General features: G+C 39.9%; 1 protein-coding gene across 1 annotated transcript in view; it reads right to left on the minus strand.

Annotated features, from left to right (window-relative positions):
• Positions 1-8,048: 8,048 nt before the first annotated feature.
• Positions 8,049-16,050, minus strand: part of LOC133980531 (calsyntenin-2-like) — a 136,487-nt gene continuing 128,485 nt past the window's right edge. The window contains exons 13-17 of the mRNA XM_062419284.1: positions 13,608-13,778; positions 13,371-13,516; positions 12,051-12,174; positions 8,425-8,609; positions 8,049-8,267 (exon numbers count right to left, since the gene is read on the minus strand). Coding sequence (XP_062275268.1) covers positions 8,049-8,267; positions 8,425-8,609; positions 12,051-12,174; positions 13,371-13,516; positions 13,608-13,778 — 845 coding nt within the window. The remainder of the gene's footprint in view (positions 8,268-8,424; positions 8,610-12,050; positions 12,175-13,370; positions 13,517-13,607; positions 13,779-16,050) is intronic.

The raw sequence follows: 16,050 nt of genomic DNA on the forward strand, positions 1-16,050 counted from the left end.
TTCTTAAGAAGTTTGGTGAGTGAGTTATTGACCTTTATGTTAACAGCAGTTCTTCAGTTTTCCTGCCTCCTGCCTACGGAGTATTTCTACTGATCAGAAAGTGGCCCAGGCTGTTTCAAAGTCCAGGTGGAGATCACATGGCTGGATCTACCATACGGGCAATCTGTACAAATGCCTAGGAGCCCTTGAGCAGAAAGGGACCCTAAATGATAGGAGCAAAAAAATATGGTTTTGGTTGTTTTTTTGGCTGGGTTCTACAGAAATGCAACACAAGACTTGACCCATTCTCTTGATGTTGTTAATGATGGTCACTGTCAGAAACCTAGTATGTCCAAAACAAAATATGTGAGTTAAAATATGAGTTACAAGGTTCTCCACCCACTATCCAATCATAATAAAATAATTGTTGTGTGGGGGACATGAGCTTCAGTGCCCAGGGGCCCCTGGTGGATCACATGCAGTGCAGTTGAGGAGCTCAGCCTGGCTTTTGCTGTAGTGTAGAACGTTTTTTTTTTTTTTGAATTTTATTTGTGCCTCAATTCTGATCACGTGATTGGACATTTTGAGCTCATGATCCTTTCTTTTTTGCAAGCACAAGAATGATATTTAGCATAATTAAATCAAGTTAATTAATTTCCCTCCCTCAAATTTAGGTTGTTATCTGCACGCTAACTCAACCTGACACTTTAATGATGTACCACAATGCAGCCAATCAGAATATTGGAATATGTTATGTCTGATTGGCTTTTTGCCTCCAATCGGTTCATTATAGGTTTCTAGGGAAATAAGGAATCACTGGGAGTGTATATAGGCACACCACAGTTTGTACAGTTTTGGTCATACTCTGTTAAATCATCAGTACAGAATATTACCAAATACATTTAAACACAACTGATTCTTTGAGTTAACAGCTATAACTCCTGAGGGGAATTTAGGCGAGAAATACCAATCACTGAGCTTAATTCTTAATTCTGCTGCGGTAGGTGAGAGCTGAAGATCAAGCAGGTAGAGAAAATTGATCTGCAGTTTAAATCAATTCACTTTTGAAATCGGCGTGAATTTTTAGCTGAATATGCATGAAAACTCAGCAGCAGCAGCACCCGGAGCATAGATGTTGGAGAGAGGACAAATGAGTCAAGCTGAGTGAGAGGATGTTACTGTTCATATGCAGTGAAGTTGTGAAAAACCCGGCAGCCTTTACAGGGGCCCCGAGTTTGTTGAGTTCAGTCGATTTGTACTGCAGCTACTTTGTAGTTCGACCACAGCCTGAAGATGTCTTTACCAGGTGAGCTGTCCTTGTGTGGAATGTATAATAACCCATTCATAACTGTGCTTTGAGTGTGCGCACATCATCTTACTGGAGAGCAGAGTCTTTATTTACAAGTGAAATATTAACAAGACATTCTAAAGCAGTGAATCAGCCCTTTGCTCAGCATTGGTATTATGCTCCAGGACACTGGCAGGCTTAAAGGCCACAACGCAATGTGGAAACGCATTTCAGTCGATTCTCACACAAAAAGTCACGCTGCATTGGCCTCGGACTCTCCCGTGTACACCGGCTCAATGGTTGAACTTTTCAAATCCTTTGCACAGCAGCCACCACTGTGTGACCATCTGTTGTTCCTTTTAAAATATCACAACGACTGCTTGTATTCTGTTGTAGGAAAGCAGCACCGCGGCCATCTCTGGTTCGCTGCCTTTGTTTTCACTTCCATGAATCGTGTCTCATGCTCAGCCGTTTCCAGATGAATTGCTGTGAGGTTTGGTTTTCTCAGAGCAGATCTGCCCGTGTGTGTGCAAATCAAACGGTGTCCTCACACGGCCTCTGTTGCATTTGATGCTCCTTAATCACTGCTGCTTTTAGATTTTCAAGGTTACAATTAAGGATTCAACACTCTCCCTGCATTAGAGTGTAAAGACACAGGTAATAAATAATGTATGTGGGAATAAAAGGACTCTATTTGTCTTTCAGGCAAGAAACAGAAATGCTGTCAATCAAAGGCTGCTTGCAGGACGTTTCTGTGATTGACAGGATGTCATGATCATGCATCTGACCTGGCTGAAGAAGATTTGAAAGGACAAAGGTGATAATTACAGATATTTGCAGCAGCAGTCTTTACACCAGTCGTTTGATGTAGTGAATCGCTTTTTCAGAATCTCAAATGTGTTTGTGGGTCGAGTTAAGGTGACAGTGCCTGCTGCTTCCCCCCACTCTGCTTTATTCTCTAGAACATAAACAGTTCTGTGACTGTTTTAATTATTTTATATTTAGTTGGTGAATTAATGCCAATTTATGCAAACAGTAAGCCTCTCAGGCCATCATTTACACTCATTTTAGAACAGCTGGGACAGTTTCTGTATCACTAGGTTTTTAAAAAGAAATCATGATAATCCTTGATTAACTAAAATCTGGTCATTAATATCTCAGTGTGTCTGACAAAGTGTAAAAAGCATGTTGACACATGGAGCAGAATTCTGTAGTCTAGTTCTAGGCTTAAAAATGATCATGATAATTAACGTATGCAGTTTAGTCAATGTCCACTAGGTGGAGACACTGTATTGATAATTGACTCATGCTCTCAGCCGTCCTCAGAACACCTCCAGTAAAATGACAATTACAAATATATTTTCACAGTCCAGTAATGAGTAGCATTGACATTTATTAAAATTAAAATTGATGGAGCAACACATTTCTGTTAAAAGTAGAATTAAAAACAACAAAAATAATGAGATAATGCCACAGGTGAAATTTGAAGCAGCATTTTCACCTTGGATTATAATGTCCCAGCCAAATGTGTTAAAATATTAGGCATGTTTTTATATATTATTTTCTCAAAATTGCTGTAATTACAGCAGTCTTTGTAGTCTTTGTAAATACAATTTGCCTCTGTGAGCTGTACAGTGTGTCCTCACACCTCAATTCAGAAAGGGAAAAAGCCTTTAACAATGGAAAAATCGAAACCTCAGTGTGGGTCACATAATAATACTGACAAACAGGACGGCAAAACATTTTGAGTATCTGATAAATGCTTAAACATTGCAGAGTATATTTTATGCTCATTATTTTTGTTATCTCCGTAACTGTTCATAACAATGCATTATAGCTGTTTCTATATATTTCACTGCAGATCAATCTGTTAATGAAATGTGATTATTTTAAGTGTGCTGTTGATGTACACTATTCTACCACAACGCAATGTCCAAAGAAAATCAAAGTGCCGCTCAAATCTAGAAAAAAGTATCATGGTTGGTGGGCAATCAGCATACTATACTGTATACTGTAGATTAGTATGTACTGTGTATAGTTAGTATGTAGTATGGAATTGAAATACAGCAACCTATGCAGGGCATTTACTTTTAATCCTCACACACTCGTTTTTGTCACTTATGGGGCATTGACTATTAATTTCCTATAAACTTACCCTTACCTCAACTATAACTAACCATAATCTTACCTTATATCATTAACCACAACATCAATCTTCACCCTACATTCTGATTTAGCCGAACAGACCACAGTGCTATCTGCCAAATAATCACAATGATATATCATTATTTGTGACTAGTCTAACAAGCTTTAAGTGTCTAATTTAATTTAAAACATTCAAATAGCAAAAAATAAACAGTATGCACACAAAACAGCTTCTATTTAACATTCAAACCCTTAAGCATCCTCTTTTCTTACTAAGAAAAAGCGACAACCAGTGCATGTCTGATAATATGTTTACGCTTACCTAGGTCTGCATTATGTGCTTTGATGGATGGTAAAATTATAGCATAATTTACATCATAGATGACTGTTTTGGCAGACTTTCTCTCCTCTGTAGTCAGTGAAATATCCTTTTATGTGTCTAAGCAGCACTTACACAGCAGAGGGCCCTCTGCTGCAGCTACATGGACTAGGTTTAGAAATAACAGTAACAATAAGCAGCTTGAGCTTGACAGTAAGTGCATTTCTCTTACTCATTGATGCAACAAAAACACATTAAATGCCCCCTTACTGAAATAAACACAACATTACAGGATCTCTATGTATAAGCATAAAGAAGGAATCTGCGTACTATTAATGACATTTTGTACAACTTTCTCCTGTTGCCTGACTTCATCAGGCTCCAGTCTTTTATCAAAGAACAAAAGGTAATCCTGTGGGGATCAGTGCTGCGCCTTCCCTTGAAGAGGATAAGTGGTTTAGAAATGAATGGATGATTGAATTTAATCAAACTGATTTCTTTAGAGGAACATTGTAGCAATTTCCACTTGACTACAGAGAAAAGTGGATCAAATCAAACACTATTTATACAGTTATTAGACTTTATAAATGTGACAACATATCATTAAAAAAAAAAATCGAGGTCAGATGTTTTTAGTGAGGTAGGGTTTTAACTTATTTTGACATAATATTCTCAATTATGTTTTAAATTGAGTAGTGTACAGAGCATTATGTGCATATATCCTTGAGGTTTATCACACCCCGATTACAGTTTTTCTACATTTTTTAACAAGGTTATAAACTTTCATTTAAAGATTATGGATTGAAAGGATTATATTGTAATTATACTGTTCAAATAATGTAATACTGCCTGAAGGAAATATCAGATGCACACACACACAAGCATGAGACCCACCACTAGATTCCAAAACAAGTTTTTATTGGCCAATTTACAGAAAGTGCTGTAGTGACCATTCCAAAGAAAAACAGACCAAAGAGTCCAGAGGAAGAAAGAAAACAAAAAAAGAGAAAAATAAAAGACTTTTACACATTATACAAGGTTTCTCATGTTAATTTCACCATCCTCCTCTTCTAAAACAAACGTCAGGACAACATTAGGGGGTAGGGCCGATGCAAAATCCACCAAAGGTATCGGGAAGGGTGCTAGGAGGGAGGTGACGGTCACAAGACTAGGTGTCACAGTAGATGAGGAAAAACTCCTAAACAACGTATGAGATCTTTACATGAACATACAGTAGAGCTACAGTATACACATACAGTAGGTTCTCCCAGCTACACCCACACAGGACGGCTGTTAAAAGGCTCACTAGATAAGAGGAGGAAACTTTTGATTCATGGGCGGCAGACGCTACTATCAGCCACTACACGTCTGTCTTCCTGGAACAAAAACCTCCATGGTGTTTTTTTTCTTCTTTTTTTTTTAGTTTTTTTTGTGTGGATTCTTTGCTATCAAACATTACAGATAGATTGGATTGAGGATGGCCGCAGCAAGAGATTAATGCCTTTTCACTTTCAAGGTGAGGAAACCTTCAGCTGGGTTGTCTGATTAAGTCAAATGTGACACTGCCAAACGTATCCACCTCGCTCGCCTTTCATTTCATAAAGGTGCACTAGGCAACTTTGCAATTTAGTGGCCTCGAGTAGTGGCTAATGAGGTAGGATTTATGTAATGTGACATCACCCCTAGATGTAAATTTCATCTTTGAATGAAGCATTTAAAGTAAGTTGGAAAAGTTGTGAGTTCCAGTTTGTGTATGTTCTTATAATCCAGATTTTTCCATTATGGAACAGCTAATTTTGCATCAGTGCTATTTGACAGCATTAAATGGTTACAGTACTTGCATGCAAATATTATGAAACTGATTAAAAATGCATTAGAGGGGGATTGAGGACATAAAAGTAATCTTGTAGATGTTTAAGTACATGCTGCAGAGCCCCACTGATATATCGGCTTAGTCACTTTTATTGACCAAGTTTAACTCATGCAAACTGTTAATTAAAGGAATTGCAGTGATATGCTTTGAGAAAGGTGTTAGGAGTTTGATCTCTTAACATAAATAATGGACTGGAGAAGATGACTTGCGTGTAGCTTGCATCATACAGACAGAATGAGCTGGATGATGTTAAAATGCCCTTTGGAGCTGAAGGGGACTGTAGAGTCTGGTGATTATACTCTGTGGGTTCATCTCTACAGGCAACAGCTTTCACATTACATGTAGTCATTTGATCCATCGTTAGTATAAAAATATTGTTCACTTGAATGGTCATAATATGGATTTTATGATAAATGGCTTCATTTAATATTTATGATTCTGTAGACTATTTTTTTAACATTGTTTTTAAATGACTGTTGGTGCTGATAGTTGTTATTCTGGTGAAGTTTACTGCTTGAAATGCACTACTGTATTTGTTGTCGGTCGATTCAATATCAACCCCAGCCTCAATAATCCAGTATCAGTCAGGCTTTGTGTCTCTTGACTTTCTTACTTGGAATTCAAGTCAATTTAGATGACAGATTCTCCCTTTTTTCAAGTCTGAAAACAACACTGACATGTTCATCTAAGCATTGAAAGAGATGATATGACAGTTTTATGAGAAGAGGGGCAAAATCTGTGGATTCCAAAGATAAGCTGAAGCTAATTTTTTAGCAGTCAAATAAAGTCATTAGTCAAATAAAGAAAATTATTTTCTTTAACTTCCTGATTCCTGTTATCACGACAGCTCAGGAATAAAACGGTGTCCATAGAAACAGACAGAGGGATTTTCACAGTAGAATCATCACCACATTATTTGTACAACTCAGACTACTCAGGGCTCATATTAGTTCCAGCCAAAAACTTCAGAATGCATTTTAACACAGTGCAAGAACTGTGAATTTGGTTCCCCATCACTTACATTGCAGTCACATTAGGATCGCCTCACAGACTGGGAGAATGATTGCAAGGACGTGTGGGTACATCTGGGTATGTGGCAGTCAGTATTATTTTAAGGCAAGACTTTAAAAATGTGAACATATCATTTAAGGCCTGATACACCTATTTTTCCACTGTAAAAAGTTTGAATTAATAACTAGTAGGAGTAAATGTAGTGAACATCCTAACACTGCATTTGGGCAGATCTTGTAGTTTATATAAGAGTAGTGATGGGACACACTTCTCTGTCATTTAGACTTTTGATACTATAATTAAACATAGTCTTTTTTATATATCTATATCTATATATATTTTTTTTTTTACAAAAACCCATCTTGTCTAGTACAGTTTTAACTCATCCACTCACTATAGAGGCAGTGACACATCCATCTAAACAAACCCAGCTGAGCTAGAAACACACACGGAGGATTGGAGGATTGAGGAGTCCATTCTGTAAAGACTCCTGCAGGCTAAGGGTTCAGGGTGTGTACACACATATGAGTAAGTGTGTGTAGGTGTGTGTGTGTTGTGTACAGGTGGCGAGAAGGGTCTCCGGGTGGATAAAGTGGGGGTCGGATCGGGTTGGGTCGAGTGGAGGGGGTCACCTACTATACTCAGTATTTACAAGAAAGGGGCGTATAAAAATGTACAAGGAGACTCCACTGTCTTTCCCCAAAAACCCCAAACTCAAACCCCTCGGCTAGTTCAACACGACGTCTGCAGTAGCACACCGATCATTATCATTTTTTGTTTTGTTTGTTTTTGAGTACCATTGAAAATATGCTATTTCTGTAAAATCACCTGGCTTCGCTAGAATAAAGACTGATAAATAACATGAAGTATACAAACCAAAAAATAGTCTTAGTTTCTTTACTTTTGCAACTCAGTTTTCTTAAATAAAGACTGTTTTGCATTTTTCACGGGACATCAGAAATCGCACTGTGGGATTGGATATGTCAAACTGAATGTATGGTGCAGGGTTTGATTGACAGAAGGGGGGATTCACACAACATTATTTTGTTAAAGACTGTGGGTGTGTAGTGAGGAGAGATCATTTGAGGGAAAAACATCTCTCAGGGAATGTCCTAAATTTAGCGAGCTGTCCCTTTTAAGAAGTCATTTGATGAACAGTTCTAGTGTTGTATTATCTCTTATCAGCTGAATGTTTTCAGTATAAAACAGCGGGTTTCTGACAAGGCTTAGGTTTAATCATTGTACTGTGTGTGTGTGTGTGTGTTTGTGTTTTGGTCTCATCTTCCAGTAGGGGGAGATATTACCTCATTTTTAGAGCTTGAACATCACATATAAGAGAGTCTTTTTGTGTCAACCATCTGATTTGAGGTTTCAGTCTGGACGTGTTGTACAATGAGTGTGTTTGTGTGTCAGTGCCTGTGAGTGTGTGTGTTTCAATAAGATACTGTTGTTTTGTCCCAGTTTTGGCCCCTCTTGCTCTGGCGCTGGATCCTGGGTAGCTGGACGTCCACTTCCTCCTCGCTGTCGTCTGACTCGGCGCTGGTGATGTCGTCCTCCTCCTCGTCATCGTCGTCGTCCTCTTCTTCGTCTTCGTCCTCCTCCTCTTCCTCCTCGCTGGCTTCTTCTTCTGCAGCCTGGGGCCCTTCCATGTTCTGAGGTGAGAAATATTCAGAGTTTCTTGTAGATATTCCAGTCACTAACACTGAGTTCATCTCATCTATCCCCATATTCCTATCCCTGGGAGCATCCTTCCACATTCTCTATTCTTCTAATCTATCCTCCTCCTTTCTTCCTCCCCCACTCTCTTACCTCCATTGGGTTAACTGTGATCGTCAGAGCCGAGTCGTCCCAGGTCTCATCCGCCCCTTTGGTCGTCTCGGTCAGCTTGACCTCCTGCTGGTGGGTTAGGTGGATGCGGTAGATGCCAAGCACCACCACCACCACCAGGGCGGCGATACACATTACAATTACCACCGTGGCGGCACTCGGCACGCCTGAGAACAAGGAGTGAAAAGAGAAAATCAGCCCCAATAAGACCAGGTGGAACTAGGACTGACTTGATCACATAAGCCTAATTTTCAACAACATGGATTCATATGTTATTAACACTCTTTACTATGAAGCTGGGTGATCTGCAAGAGAAAAAATGGATATAGCAGAGGCCCAGATATCCTGACTTTGAATTCCTAGTAAAGGTCAAGGTCCAAAAACTACAATTCTCATAATGCAATTCAATAGCATCTTTCATTAGACCATACGTGCCTGTCAAATGCCTTCATCTTTCAAACTCCACACCCGCAGTTGTAATGCTGTGACTTGTATTTTATGACAGATGACTCATCGTTATTTCTCATGTTGCTGTAGGTGAGTCTCTTCAACTGTTTTTATAGTTCTCATCCCTTTGATATTACAATTACATTCATGTGAGCTTATTGATTTTTTTTTTTTTTGGTGTTCTCATTTTATTGCAGATGGACCTCCTGTTGCTATTATAATCTTTGATTACTGCTACAACCCACTGACTTTTCTTTAGTGTAATTTTTATGCAATATTGGCGTGTTTTCATTGTTCTTTTATGTCGACACTATCCATTCCACTTTCCATTTATTCACACTATTAGGTTTGGTACTTTAGAGCTGCACTAGTCCATTTTTTTGTATTAACAATGAATAACATCACTTGTAAAGTAATGTGAAAGAGAATTATCATCCAAATCTGCAGTCTCTCTCAGCTCTACAGAGCATTTTAGCTTCTTTTAGCTCATTGTTTTGGTTGAGTCTAATGGCTCTCATCGCACTCATTTCCAGATGTTTTTCTATTTTCAGTGAAAAAGGTCTAAAAAACCCACCATGCGCTACCAGCCCAGCACGAAATAACAAAGTTAGCGACTAGCTGGTGAATGTGGTGAAGCATTTGGCAGCTTAAGAGCCAGATATTTCCCTCAGGAAATTTTTCCTTTAGGAGTTGGTAAAGAGCAAAACAGGCTAAGAAGGAAAAGAGTAAATATTGGATTTACATTCATCATGTGGCCCAATTCATGACATTGACTTTGCTTTCTGTCTGCTGGATGTGTAAACATGCATCTTTCTACTAACGCACTCACCCTTTCAACTTATAACTTGCACTGCCCCCTAGTGGTCAAAAGAAACTAGGAAGGTTGAAGTTGATTTGTATAGTTTTTTAGCTATGTAATGTAATTGAAGTGTTCTGTTGTATGTTATGATACCTGCTGTGTTCATCCTATCACATTAGTCTGTCCACCACGTTAGTTAAGATTGAACCATCTCAACATGGAAATCTTGTACACTGAATCATTCAATTAATACCTCTATAAAACAATTTACAACCTCCAGGAAAAGGTAGGACATATTGCAAGGCTGTACTAGTGCAATAGTTTTAGCTTGGTGTTCGTAATAAACAAATTATTTCAGAATTATTATTATTTTGCCATCAGTGAAAGACACATTTGCAGGAAAAAAGTGTAGACTGCAGCTGCTTTTCTCCTGATCTTTGTTCTGTATTTCAACTAAAGAAGCCTGAAAAAACTGCCGAAAGCCTTACATTTTTTAAACTTGGCACAGTTAGGCAAGTCTCACAGTCTTTAGTGTACCGACGAAAGCACAATAACTCTATCAGTTAGTTAACTTTGCGTCCAAGACCTGCTGCTTTGAATAAAAACTGAAAACTGACATATAAAAGCTGGAGAAACTTGAAGAACTCAACGGATAGCTGAGAGTAAGAAACAGATAAACCCTATTTAGTACCATAACCACAACACACATTGGGGATTTCTCTTGATCTAAAATGTTTATTTCTTCTGCTCTGATCTCCAGCCTACTGAAATAACACGACTTCTCTGTGCCTGCCCTCTCTCCTCTAGTCCCAGTTGGTGTGAGCGCGTGTGTGTTTAATGAGAGTGAGACTCACAGAGGACTCTTCAGATGATCATTCGATTCACTCTAGTTCCCTAGATTTTCACACTAAATCTGCCTTTGATCTTCCTCGTAGTGAAGCTACATGCAACCCCTCTAAGTAAGTTGGGTGAGTGTTTGCATGCGCACACACACACACACACCCCCTGACGTTTCCCGCCTCCACTTTGTACTCTACATACAGCGTGATATGATATGGAACATCCCCACGTGCCAAAACCTGTCATAACTGCAACTACAACTTGAAATCTCTTTAGAACCACCCTTTGCTCCTCTGACCTCCTTTTCGCACACACACATATACACACACTCCCCTTGAGTCTCTCGGCTGTTAGCAGCATTGGCCACTGAACTCTCCAGGACTAAATAGAATCCATTAAAGCGTGATGAATAATTAAATCTCGTGTGGTAGATTAAGACCAATGTCTCCTCCTCACCATGTTCTCTTTTACTTCAGATCACTCATATGCACTAAGAGAGAGGCGGATAAGTGTGGTACATCATTCAAGAAGAGCCGTTTACATGCTCTTTTCCACTGTGGATCACTGTGTGCGAGCGGCAGCAGGATGAACAGTACGATAAACAAACTAGAAAGCTAAAGCGAGTGTTCCCTAGGATCTAACCATGTTTACCCTGGATGGATAGATCTTCACAGGCTCTTTTTTCCCCTTTTTTTTTGGGGTACGACAGTGGCTCAGCGGTTAAGAATAAAGCTCCTGCACCCCTCCTCCTGTCTGTGAGGTTTTCCTCTGAGTACTCTAATTTACTCCAAAGTGCCTATCAGTGTTTTGCCAAGTCATTTGCTACATTTTCTTTCTTCACATTTGTGATTTCCCAAAAGAAAGTGGAACACAATTTTGTAGTCACTCAGAAGCAAAATTCCACTTTCAGATATTGCCTAGTTACATTCTGTAAATTCACTTTTTTTCATGACTCTTGCTTACAGCATCACATGCACTGTATGTTGTGGTTAGTGTACATTACATGTACAGTACTGAATGGAACTATTGTCAGTGGAGAAATTGGTATATCTGTGTTATCTTGTGAGGTCTTTCATCTTGTATGATTGCTGAACTCAGCTGGAAAAAGGTGAATATAAAAAATAAAAAAAAGAAGAAAAAGCCTTCACTGATTTTGAACACCCTTTAAAACTCAGACTTTTATCTAGATGTGTTAGATTGTTAAGATTGAGTATGTATGAATATGGATGTACTTAACCCCAGCGTGTGTGTTTTGAGCTTTATGCTAAAATCAGCATGCTCACAATGACAATACTAACATTCTGATGTTTAGCAGCTATAATATTTATCATACTAGTTCAGCATGTTTGCGTGCTAACATTTGCTAATTGGCTCTAAAGCTCTTTGTGTGCAGCTGAGGGAATGTCATGAGTTTTGCAGGAATTTAAATGAAATGAAACAAAGTATTGGACACATTAAGATATTTACCTGATATTTATATCATATTTAACTTCAGCTTGTTTAAAAAGAACACTTTTCTTACCTGAGCTGTGGTTGGGGTACAGGTCATGAATCATGGCTGGATGGTGGACCATCTGCATGTACTGAGGAGGAGCCACCATGTGACTGATGTGTTCCCCGGCCTCTGAACTGTGGAGCACGCTCACCTGGGTCGGGAAGGAATGAAGTATTTTACACATTTTGAAGTCCCAGTGTTTCCGTCCACACAACTGAAAGTTTCCAGACTGAATAAAATGCAGCTTTAGAGTCTAGGATTAAAAAAAGAGTCTGGGAGAAATGGAAAAGTGAGTGTGTTCATGCCTTTTGGGGGGACAGGGTCAGCTCAGTACAGGGAGGTGAAGCATTAAAGAACCTCAGCAAGCAGCGAGACATTTTGTTCTCTCTGCGTTAACATCAGAGAATGTATTAATAAGTCAGACTAGGGAAGGACACAAACAGTGGATAGCTGACACATTGAACTGATTTTGGCAGTGATCATAAAGTAAAAACAGTGTATTACAAGTCAAGGGTCTCCACCTGCCAGAGTCTGGTTCACTGTGGGGCAGCTCAGATGCAGAGCTGTACAGGAAGGTGATGTGTTACATGTTTTTTGATATATTGAACTAGGCTGTGCCGGTGTGTCTAGCTGCTGACAACGATGCAGTTTGATTGTTTTACAGTGATGCAGAATTACAAGTGCAGGTTTTAACTAAAAGATTGACATCGACTTGGTTGGAAATACACAGGTTTTTCATAAAGTTTCCATCACACAAACTTTCATTAAACTCAGTGTAAAATTGTGTTTCCAGTTACATTTCTGCATATATTTGTATAAAGAGAATCCAAAGTCTTTTTGGATGGTTTTGCCACTGAGGGTGAAAGTGCTGGCATACCTTCAGAGGGTCATTTTTAAATTTGCTCTCAAAGTGAAAGTGTTGCCAAAGACCTGAGTTGAATCAGCTCAGTCACTTTGCCAGTTCAAGCGCATTGGTCAAGTTGTTTGTAGGAAGCAGCATAGAGCATGACCGCTGGTGAATATTACTATCGGTGATATTAATTGTTTTTTGAAGATGGTTTCATTTTTGCACATATATACACTATGTAATCCAGTACTTTAGTGCTGCTTGTCAATCCTGGGGAGACTGTGACTTTCTTACAATGCTACTTAGTGGGTTGTTGGACGCACCTGGCAGTTTGAAACGTTGCATGGAGCTAAATGATGTTGGGTGAGACCTCAATTAGAAACTCCATTATTTAAAATGTTTTCATAACTTAAAATTAGGTTGATAGGTGAAGATACTAAATATTGGCTATCATCGACTTCCGACTCCTGATTGATGAAGCTGTAGCATTGCACACTGACCTCCAGGTTGAACTCGTTGCTGGTGTAGCGTCCATTGAGCTCTGAGCATGTGAGGCGAAACCTTCTCTCTGTTAACTGTCCAGGCTGCCAGTTATAGTAGCGCACCTCTCGGATCACCTGCTCATAGTTGGACATTGAGTCCACACCTGTGAAGAGAGGTGGAGCCAGCAGATGAACAGAAGAACATGCTAGAGGGAGACTTGTTGAAGATTTGATATGGTAACTATAGTAACCTACCGTATATGGACATGCCGGAGGTGGAGTTTGTGGCGTCCAGGTGTTTTCCGAGCAGAATGCTGCGCTTCAGTTGGAGGGACTCTTGCTCTGGCCTCAGCTCCTCCCCCAACACCAGAATATCACAGTAGTCCAAGTTATGAATAATCTCCTCCAGCACCCCTGATCGACGTGCTACACACATACACAAACACAAACACAATTTGCTGTAGTTCATTCTCCCATGCTTGTAACTAAGCTTCAGTTTGCCATCAGTTTTTTATTCCAGGCTTTTCAACCACAAGGAACTGATGGAAATAATTTGTTTTTTGAGGTCATTTTCTATTTATAGTTCAGATGATATTCTAACTTACACATAAACTGTGCTGCAGTTCTCTTTCCATTTTTAGGCATATCGGAGAGGTTGGTTTAGTACAGATGCCTTTTTTCCTCATCTGATTAAAGGCACCAATACCATCAATCTGATCAATTGTTTCAAACGTGTGTGGTGTGAAAGGATCCTTAACCCTTACATGACCGTCTAATTGCTGTTTCTAGTGCTGCTCCATCATGCCGAGACAGTTCTGGGACTAGACCCTGCAGACTTTGAAGAGCCATAATTCAAACGGTACAGGACACAACACACCTACTCCTAGTCCAAGACTCCAATTACCCGTCAAGCCTCCGAACACAGACACTGCCATGATCTGCTGTGGTAACAAGTATCCTCAGACAGCTCCCATCACAGCAGTGGTGGGTGGCTGCTGGGGCTCTTCAACAGTCTGTTAAGCACCATCCTCCACCTCTCACTGCTACCCATCCTTCTCCCTAACTGTACACTCCCTAGGGAGGGAACCAGCTATGCCCATTTAACAGCCTCCCTATGGAGAAAGACAGATATATGGTGTGTGTGTGTGTGTGTTTGGAAGGGGGGAGCATAAATATAAGTTGGAGAAGAGGGAGTAGCTTTTGAGTTCTTGTAGCACATTGTTTTGTTTGATCGTCAGCAGCAGGCAGCTGTTTGGTGCTGCATGCTAGCTTAGCAGCTAAAGAGGCAGTTATTTCCCTCAAGAGTAAACTGAATGAATACCAGATTTATATCCACCAGTTGGCAGGATAAAAACAATGAATTTTAATGATACTCTGTAATCTGCTGTATTTTTAACCAGGCAAATGTTTGCTAGCATGTAAGGTAATGAAAGGGCATAGCTGTGTATTTTTCAGCTTTTTATCAGTTATTCTGCCCCCATGTGGCCAAACATCTTTCTATTAATAACAATGAAGACATAAAACCAACTAGTGTAATGTAGCCCTAGATCTGTTTTCATACAACCGCTTATTTTCTGTTGATGCACTTTCAAAATTAGCCAACGTTACTACACAAATGAAATGAATGAAAAGTTGAACTCATAAGCAATAAAATATAGTCCCACTCAGTTCAATACGCTTAGGAGTTACGCTGCTAAAGCCTTACTTGGTCTTTGACAACTAGCTTATTGTAGCTAATGTTAGTATGCGTAGGATAGACATTTCAATTTGCTGACTTTATGACTCTATGACTTTATGACTCTTCTCTACTTGTGCTTAGTTACACCACACGACTACATGCCAAGAAATAACTAATTCTTCATCTCACAAATGAAAAGTTAAAAAAACAGAATCACAAAGAATAGAAAGGAGATGGAGGGAGACCCACTGAGTGCAAAAGGACTGGGCAGCGTAAGAAAAACCCATACACCAAGCAGAAGAGGAGAGAGGGAACAGAAGATGACCATGGTCACAATGTTGAGCATTAGATAGGACAAGGTAATGACCTTGGCTTTGAGCAAAGTTATCAGAATATGCCTAGACAAGATACTGTGGGCTGGAGAGTGGAATGAAGCAGTGCTGAGCAGGCTCAATAAAAAAGACAAATGAATGACAGAGAGAGACAAAGCATGGCAGAGGGCGAGGGGGTGATTAACAGGGTCCAAAAAGAAACTTATTGCATGTCCTGCAAAAGAAATATGCGATTTATCTCGAATCCTTTAAGCACTGAGAGAACACAAAATCCGCTCATTATGGAACTTCAGAACACACACACTCTCCATCTCTTCTCTCTTTCTTTCTGTGTCTTTCTCTGGCTTCCGGCTAATCTCTTCCCCACAGCTGCAGTCTCTATTTCACCAGCAGAAAGAGCTCCATCGACTCCTGAAAGCAATGCCACTTTCTGCTCTTCTTCCCTCCGCTGCATTACACACAATAGAAGGCTAAAACCTCCCTCGCTCCGTTTGTCTGCTCCTAATTGGCTGCGAGCGGCCGGGCCGAGCTGAGCCAAATCGGGCTGTTCCTGCCTCGGTGGTCAGATTGCTGGATGAGAGTGGCGCTGCTGAGATTTAAATGTCATACTCATTTGCCGCCGGTCAAAGCAGGCGACCCGGTGAATCAGTGGCCTGGTAGGTGCAGGTCTTACTCAGCAGGAGGGGGT

The sequence above is a fragment of the Scomber scombrus genome, chromosome 5, assembly GCF_963691925.1.
Source record: "Scomber scombrus chromosome 5, fScoSco1.1, whole genome shotgun sequence".
NCBI classification, from domain to species: domain Eukaryota; kingdom Metazoa; phylum Chordata; class Actinopteri; order Scombriformes; family Scombridae; genus Scomber; species Scomber scombrus.